The following is a 9,227-nucleotide window of genomic DNA, read 5'->3' as shown; positions in this document are numbered from 1 at the left end:
GGAGTTCTAGCCCTAGGCTCTTTTACTTATCTGCTTCAAAGTTCCCAATTTTATTACTCTTAATCAAGAATCTTTATAGTAACTTTACATTTCCGTTCAAATTTCATTACTGTCACCCGCGTGGCGCAATGTCTGCTCTAGAGTCGCAAAGTAAGGAGTTGATCCTTACGTCGCGGGTTCGAATCCCACTGTGGGACGTGGAGACCGGTCCTTCGGATGAGACCCTTTAAACCTAGGTCCCGTGTCGCAGTAGGTGCTGGCACGAAAACGATCTCTCACTGCTAAGTGCCGAGCATAGGATTAAATTTGCAGCTCTCCACCGGCAAGTGGTGGCGTCTCCATATGAGTGAAAAATTCTCGAGAGGGATGTTAAACCAAGCAAATTTTATTACTTAGTATCGATGGGCTTGATTGGTCTATTCTGAAAAATTCTATTACAAATGAGTTTACAAAATTATAGTTCATTGTATCAATAACAATATCCAATTTGTTCTAACAATATAATTATAGTTCATGATGTTAAAGTCTCTTTTCCAATTATAAAATCACTGCATGTGGTATACACAATGTACACCCCTGTTTAACAAACTTTTATTTTATTTTACTTTCGCTATTATTAACTAAAATAATTATGTTATGAATATACTCCAAGTTTAAAATGTTCAGATAAAATGTCCATTCTAAACCCTTTAGGTTTACAAAGATATAATTTCGTTAGATTATAGTGGAATTGATAAATACGTATATAAACTAGCTGAATGAACAGACAACCAACCCGATAACAAATAAAACTACCGATACATGTGTGTCCTTATGAGAAAAAGGCACCATTTTTCTGTCAAGAAAATATGGTATCTAAACTTCCTTCAAACATTCTATACTTATTAAGCACTGAAAAATATATTTCATTGTGTATTCTTTTAGTAAGTGTTTTTCAAGAATAACGTCCACATGTGTAAATTTACTGACTGTTGAAATAACTTCAGGCACTAAATGTACCGAATTTTTCGCCCCCTTTGATTCAAAATAGTAAATAAGTAAACTCTGCATCTACATGTTTATACATATACATTTATCAACGTGTTTGTCAAAGAGATGACTGTTTCTCCAATTCTAAGAAAAATATGTTCCAATTTTTTCTCAACATGCAAACATTATATATAACTTTTGTATCAGAATCAGTTAGTCATTTAAAAAGAGGAAGTTAGTAAGCTATCATTGTTTATGCATTAAGAAAATAAAAACATGTAAATAAATAAAGTCCATTTATCCCCTCCCCTCCCCGTGTAATTAAACTTGAATACAATCTTGCATTACATTCTATTAATAGAAAAATAAGTAACTTCCTCACAATATTCAATATCATGTACTCAGAGCAAATAATATGACTACTTGCACATAAGTTGCGCGCTGTTTTGGTATAAAAGTAAAAAAAAAAAAGATTATCTAGAATCGATTTTTGCAACTTTTGTTCTTCGGGTCCTTTATGCTTGAGCAATTGTTTTGTATAGTGACACATTAAACTGTATATACCCTGTAACTTTAACACAATGATTAATAAATAAAAAAAAAAAACAGTTTACTAAATGAAAGCATTGCTTCAGATCTAAAAGACCTTGTTGCAGTAGTAATTTAATATAACAACGATGTAAGACAAATTAGTTTCTAGTCTTATTGACAATCGTCAAACTCGCACAAATAATGTGCAGGTATCTTTTCACTACATTTCTGATACCTAATTTTCCGAGACTGAGTATGGTTAGAAGTCAGAAAGAAACAGCAAATTCCCACATGCCCATCTATGGGTTGGTCGTCGACAGTAAAGGGATGTATTAGAACTTCAAGAGAACTTTTACTTCGTATTTCCAGCTGGCTATGTTGCCATTTAAGAAACCTGCCACTCGGAATATGTTTTCCACCAATCCATGTGAGGAAATCATTTCCTGCAAAAGAGAAAGTGGATATGATAAAATTTTCATTCATAAGGTCTGTCCATATATTCGTCAAGCTATTTTTCTTCCCACTTGTTATGTTCAAGGAGCTGTAAATGTATTTTAATAAAATACTAGGAAGAGATCTCCTGTACAGTTGTATCTTGCAATGAGAAAGAATTGAACACAGCATAAATTCAACCATTGCTCATAGGCAAATACTGTACTTTTACAATAACGAACAAAGTGTTTGAAATAAATATCAAAATTCGTAAAAAAAAAAAAAAAAAATCCTATAAAATTTGAAAAAACCCCATCTATTTCACATCTGGATATTTAACCAGAAAAGACATTAATGGCAAACAAAAATGGGATGCTAACTCCTCCTTGAGACCTGATCCCATCTCTGATGTTTAAAAAAAAATTGTGTTTGCTCAGAGGGCTCAAGGCTTATTATAATAGTAATCATGCCAACATTTGGACTGCTTGGTGTCCAGAAGTGAAGAATATGATTTTTAAAGCTTGCATTAATTTTGATGCTTTTGGTCCCATCCCTTAGGCTCCAATAAGGTAGGGGCCATGAAATTCACAGTTTCTGATTCCTTTTAACTGTAGATGCTAACTCCCAAAAAAAGTTTAAATTGGTTGAGTGGTTCGAGAGAAGATTAAAATTGTTCCAATGTTAACGGACAACTGAAGACGCACGGCGCACGCTAAAGGACAAAAACAGATAGCAATAGGTCACCTGAGTGAATCTGGGACCCCAAAATAAATTATCTTATGTACTTACCTATGTATTCTCTCAAGATAAACCGGAATTCTTTGTTGGATTCAATTTCTAGAAGGTATCCTCTCCGATTCTGGCAGTATTCCTGATTTGAGATTTATAATTGAGATAGGAGATCATATTCAGGTAGGTTAATGCCTATAATTTCTTCGAGGATAGAAAAATGCACAAAGGTCTCTGCTATAACATTTCTGATTTTCAAGATATTATGTCTAGAAAACAAAGATATATGGGTACAATAATGAACCATTCAGTTCATTTCTGTAGTTAATATAAATATCCAACGATTAACACACCTGGGAATCACTGTACGTTTTAACCGTTGTATTTTTCTGGTATTTGTAGAAACATCTCTGAAGGGTTTCTAAAACATAAAAAAATGTTTCTTTCGCACAATAGCTGTGTTACTGATCAATCGAAATTAATTTTTCAAATTTTTGCAAAAAGTCAGCCGATTTAATTAATCTAAAAAAAGGTATACTTTCACAAGTTATATTTAAGTCACTCCAGGATCCGTTCCGCAGACACTCTACCCTTCCGTCCCCTATCTGATTATATCCGTCAACACAAGACAGGTTATATCTGGTTCCTAAATCTGCAGCAATATCGGAGGTGAAATTCTTGACATTCTCTGGTAGAGATAAGTTTTGAAGATGGCATTCTAAAGGAACAAAATGAAAAGATAAATTCTAGAAAAAATACTCAGTACAGAACCATAAAATTGTAAAAGAGAAAAGAAATATCCCTAGACCTCGCAAAGAAGTCTTACATTTAAATAAACCACACCCCCGGGTGACCTTTCAAAGTTAAGTCACCATAGATAAAGAGATAATGATATATCTGATATATAATGAAATAATGATATATAATGAAATAATGATATATAATGAAATAATGATATAGATTTATTAGATCTTTAGAAAACAAAACCAAAATGGAATGATTCCAATCTATCTTTCATCATTATCTGCAATCCTAAAACCATAATTTTCTGAATTCTGCAAAAATAGTTTATTTTCAACCCGCTTTCGTGTCCTCAATTCCCCATATTTTGGAGAAAAATATTGTTATTCTATCATAAATACATTTATGTACTATTATTTTGCCCCTATTCTGACTTTACCCTAACTCCACAGGACACGTTTTTATCGCTTTAAATTTTTGGAACGTATAAATGATTAATTGGTTCATGTCCCATATTTCTCCAGTGATATTGCTTGATTAAAATATTCAATATTAATTAGTCCTATAGTGCTAAAACTTTTTAAAGAAGATTTAACCTCTACTAACAATTTGGATCTGACTATTTAGTTTGCCATCTTCAATTTGAACACCCTTTTTAAGAATATTTTATTAAGATTGTATTAAGAACCCCCATCCATTCCTGAAAATTAAAGGGGGGGGGGAGGGCGATTATGAACATCTCTGCTCTCTTTCTCGAGATTTAGATCCCTTTAGTGTACGCGGCTAGGATAAGGCTGTCCGAACAATGTCACAGTGTACCAGCCGTAGTAACTTCTCTGAACTACCTAGATATGACGTCATAATGGCATATGACGTCAAGTCACTGCATATCTGAGCTGAGATGACTGGGAAAGTGTCATAACTTTTACATACCTTTCACATCACATGTAGAATTTTTTTACGTTGATGTTTAATTCACGTGTCTGGATTGTTGTTTTAAGGTATTCAATGTATAATGAAGGGATTTTGAACAATTTTGAATCATTTTAAACTAGTTAAAAATGCATTGCTAGATAACGATGAAAGTGTAATGAACCAAATTCACATTACTGACAACTTATAAGAAGCTGGTCATTTTGCACTTAAAAAGTTTTTGAAGAGTTATCTGCCCTTGATGCAAAGAAGAAAATTTTAATTTCCTCAAAATATCTGCGGTAAATGATTAATTTTATTTCATATTTTAACAAAGGGAGAGTGTATGCATATTTTCACCAAGAGCTTTTAATGAAATTCAAATTACATTTTACAATATCTTAATATCTTAATAACACGTGCATTGCCCATAGACTTCAATGTAAAATTCAAGGTGCAATTAATTTGACAATAATCAAAATTTAGCAAATTTCTTTGGTGGAGTATTTTTATTTCATAACACCTTCAAAATGATACTATAATTACAATTATAGGACCGTACATTTATTAGATACAAAATATGGTCGTTATACATTGAATACCTTAAGGCTGTTATGATGGTAAATATTTGCAGTATAATATCGTTATGACTTTTTCTTGTCTAAGTAATATGACTGTACGTATTCAAACAATTGAAAAAAAAAAGAATGTGAAATGCCCCCCTAACGTGTCTGTAGACAGAGTTAGAATCTATAAATCTTATATATATTAGACTGGCACAAGTGAATAATAAGGATTAATTGAAGATATTTTGTGTGAATCTTCTAGAGAAATATGTCCTCTAACTGAATTTTTCTGGGGGATTGTATGTAATATATCCTATTTTGTAAAAATTGCGATGAAGAGTGGAAAATGACCCCTTGTATGTGGGTAAGTTGAATTCCTCGTGAAATATTTTCTAATGAAATAAAATTCAGACTTGCTCCAGCACTTTATATATACCCAAGAATACGTTTAATTGATTTATGTAAGAAGCCGTTCACAATAATTTTGTTTTTCACTTGTGCCGATGCGATTTTTGTGCAACATTTAAGAAAATTTATAAGTGTCCGTCACGTGATCAACACAGTCATGTCACATCACAAAAATGCTTTTTTGTAATACCTTATTCAACTTTCTTTACAACTTAACCGTGTATGTATACATAGATTACAAATTAAGTCAAAACATTGCTCAATATAAAATAGTATATATTTAATGCATATTAAGTCTTCGGACAGCCTTAACCTAGCTGCGTAGATTCCTAAATATACGCGAGGAATTAATTATCGCGTAATTTCGCGAGAAGCATCTCGAAATTAATTTACTGGCTTTTATATTTATTGTACTGAAATTCATTTGGAATCTTTTGATCAACCGCCTACTCGCGAATTATTATTCTCGCGATTCGACGTCATATAGCCATTTCGCTATCTTAAGTATACTAGCGAAAAATAAGAAATCTACAGTACTTTTTTTAATTTCTAATTTACAATGTAAAAGTCTAACATGTAGTATTCTACTTAGAAAAATTATAACAAAGGTATATAAACTAACAATAACTCAAAAAATGTTCAAAACATAGAAAAAAATTTCCAAAATTCCGAAGTGATACCTACTATGTAAGGATGCAGATAAATCTGAAATGATACAAATAAAGACCATGGTTTCATACAGAACACATTTGTATTTCTAGAGAAAAAAATAAAAGTTAGGTAGTATCAAACGAGGCACACCGAATTACTATTCTAGCTTGATTATTTATCTGTTTTTTTTTTTTTTTTTTTTTTTTTTTTTTTTTTTTTTTTTTTTTTTTTTTTTTAATTCCAATGGCAGAACATTTATGCCAAACAATTTTATTCCTTAATGAACAAAAAAAAAAAAAAAAAAAAAAAAAAAAAAAAAATACGGACCATTACACCTTATGTTGACGTCACTCCAAGTTCCGTTCCTTAGGCACTTAACGATTCCGTCTCCCGTCTGATTATATCCGTCTGAGCAGGACAACTTATGTTTGCTACCAAAATCTAAAGCTATGTCAGAACTGAAATTTTTGACGTTCTTTGGAAGGGTAAGGTTCGATGGATGACAGTCTAGAAATGAAAGTATTTTAATTTATTTCATCGAAATATATATGGATGTAAACCATTAAAAATGCAAATTTGAAATTTGTCAGAAACCCAAGGTTTTTTCAGTTTTTTTTTTTTTTTTTCATTTTTCAGTGGCAATGTATTTTCTTGACAATGTGAAAAGCAATCAACTAATCTATGATATGAAATTAATTTCATACAAGTTTTTGAGAAAAAAGATACGTTAGAAAAGCTTCCACGACTTATCAAATTAAAAAAAAAAGTAATACAGATACAGTGGGGAATAAAAGATAGGATTAACCTTATGATATTTCTAATGTTGACTTAAATACAAAACCAATCATTTCACCTTAAGATTCTTACGTTGTTAATTTTTTTTTGAAAAAATATCTTCAAGTTGGCTCAGAGAGAAAGAAAGGGAGAGAAAACAAATCAGACCCTATACCAGCGATTATTACTTTTTTCTAGAATAAATGATCAACGTATATACTCGCCTATAAGTTGGTCCGCTGGAAAGTCGGCTGTATTTGTTTTAGTTTATTTAGGAGGAATTTGCAATTTACTTTCTTATAATTTGGTACAACTTTTTACCAGAATCAGATGACAATTTCATACAAATGCTCTGATGATTTTCTGTGTTTCAAATAATATTTTTGGAAATGAAACCAATTTTTATCTTTTATTCTCAATAAATAATTTTCATATATTAACTCTAATATGTATTTATCTATGTTTCAAGTTATAATTAGGGAATTTAAAGTCTGTTATTCTCAACAGATCAATTTTATTATTATACGTTAATCGTATTGTAGTATACAAAAAAACTACATTTCGCTATCCAGAAAAAAACAATGTTTCGATAACTCGCCTATTGGTTAGGCATAGAATTATGGACCAAAGTCGAACTCCCAAAAATCTATTTTAACGTCTAGTTTCTACGGAAGAAAACCATCTCTTTTCCAGTAATAAATACTTTAGATTCCTAAATATACACGATGAATTAATTATTGTGTATTTTCGCGAGAAGCACCACTGAGGAAATAAAATCACTCGCTTTTATTTTTATGGTGCTGAAATCATGTAAAATCTCCTCTTCAACCCCCTCTTGTGCATTATTGTTCTTGCAATTTGACGTCAAAGAGCCATTCACGGCATTAAGTAACCGTGTAAAATAAAGAATCTACCATATATTCCTTTTAACAGATTAAGCAGTGTAAACTTTCGTTTGTTCAAATTCTATTGATTTTTATTTTAAATTTGCTAAATACAAATCAGGAAAATGCACTTGATGTAACTGAACATACGAAATATTGAATTATACCATGCAGTCGACGAAAGGGCTACTGAAGGGTCACTGAAAGGAGATTGTAAGTAATCTAATAATTCAGTGATCACTCAGAGACCAACTCGAAAGCTGAAAGGCAGATATTTGTACATGGTTTCATTCAGTTATCTTTCAGTTGTTTCTCTTTATTTGATAAAAAAGTATCATTTTTCACTTCACATTTTATCTTACTTTTCCAATTATACTAGAAAATCCTACATGTATGTATTTTAACATTATAAAACATATTTGCTTAAAATTGAAATTAGAAAACAAAATGAATGGCTCTTCTAGAAGTTCATTCATAGTCATACTGATTGGGAGTCAAGTTCCACAAACATTACACAACACTGACATCTACCTTATTCTGTGAAATATTATACAGATATGTCTTAATTATAATAACTGTTGAATTCTGTGAAGAATTCGGTAGATTTCAGAGGCATACTGATTTTTACAAGCGACTATAGTCAGTATAATGACAATTATTGGAGATGTGTATCTGCATTTTCCTGTTGTGAGTTAATCATCCGAGAAATTTCTTTCTTAAAACATCATTATTCTTTACAGTAATTAAACGGTTTTACAGATAAAATTAATATTGTGCCTTGCTCGAAAAGAGGTTCATGCAAAATGTAAGTTCGTATTACATATTTTTACTTACGCGCTATCTCACAATCTGCGATGTGTAGAGCTTTCAAGATACATTTTTCATTGATTTGACATCTTTTGTTCTGGCATTCCTCGGTAATTTCCTTTAATAAAAGTTCTATGAAACAAAATGTCTCTTTCTCTCGTCAGCTAGTTTTACTATTTTTTTAACTAAAATTCCATAGCTTACGTGTATGTATGCATTGCAACTTACCATAGGCCAAGAATCTCGTCGACCAAAGATCCAACCGTCTTCATTAGTCAGCCTTGTATCAGAACTGGTGCCATTTTCATAATTTAGTTCACAAAATAGTGCAGCCCGTCTGTAGTTGAAGGACAGACATCCAGAACGAACCAGGCACTCCTCAGCACAGTCTAATGGACTGACCTGAACAATATTGGTCAGTAATCTTCCTACGAATCGCTTACCCCATTGTAAACTTTCATAGGCATGCTTCAGAGACCCGTTTGCCAGAGTAGAAAGTAAAAATACATATATGAAGCACCCTTTAAGTACTTGCATAATTAAGAAATCTTCCACACTCCAAACTGTTCAAAACTTGCCCATTTATCAGTAAGTTTTGCATCACGTGATTGTTGGTTTGACGAATATCCAGTTAGATTTAGACATAACAATCCAATAAAAATGCGCTTCTTAGAAATTTTGTGATAATCGATTTTCTATATTGTGTTCTAAATAAGAACATAGAAAGATAACACAGATCATGCACATAAAAAGTTATTTATCCTCCTCCATTGTTTCCTTTTGCCTAGATTTGTATTGTATGGTCTGTAAACTTTTCACATCT

At 31.7% G+C, this 9,227-nt stretch overlaps 1 protein-coding gene across 1 annotated transcript; it reads right to left on the bottom strand.

Moving 5' to 3' along the window:
- Positions 1-3,005: 3,005 nt before the first annotated feature.
- Positions 3,006-8,941, bottom strand: LOC133195016 (sushi, von Willebrand factor type A, EGF and pentraxin domain-containing protein 1-like). Its single transcript, XM_061330904.1, has 6 exons — positions 8,633-8,941; positions 8,432-8,522; positions 6,267-6,446; positions 5,973-5,993; positions 3,200-3,379; positions 3,006-3,082 (listed from the first exon to the last, which is right to left on the bottom strand). Exons 1-6 carry the CDS (start codon positions 8,939-8,941, stop codon positions 3,006-3,008), a joined length of 858 nt encoding a protein of 285 aa, XP_061186888.1.
- Positions 8,942-9,227: the final 286 nt, after the last annotated feature.

This window comes from Saccostrea echinata, unplaced genomic scaffold (assembly GCF_033153115.1).
Source record: "Saccostrea echinata isolate AGI-Se365-2 ecotype Australia unplaced genomic scaffold, CSIRO_AGI_Sech_v1 ptg000029l, whole genome shotgun sequence".
Taxonomy (NCBI): domain Eukaryota; kingdom Metazoa; phylum Mollusca; class Bivalvia; order Ostreida; family Ostreidae; genus Saccostrea; species Saccostrea echinata.
The sequence above is the reverse complement of the archived record's forward strand: the minus strand, read 5'-3'. Positions and strand labels throughout refer to the sequence as shown.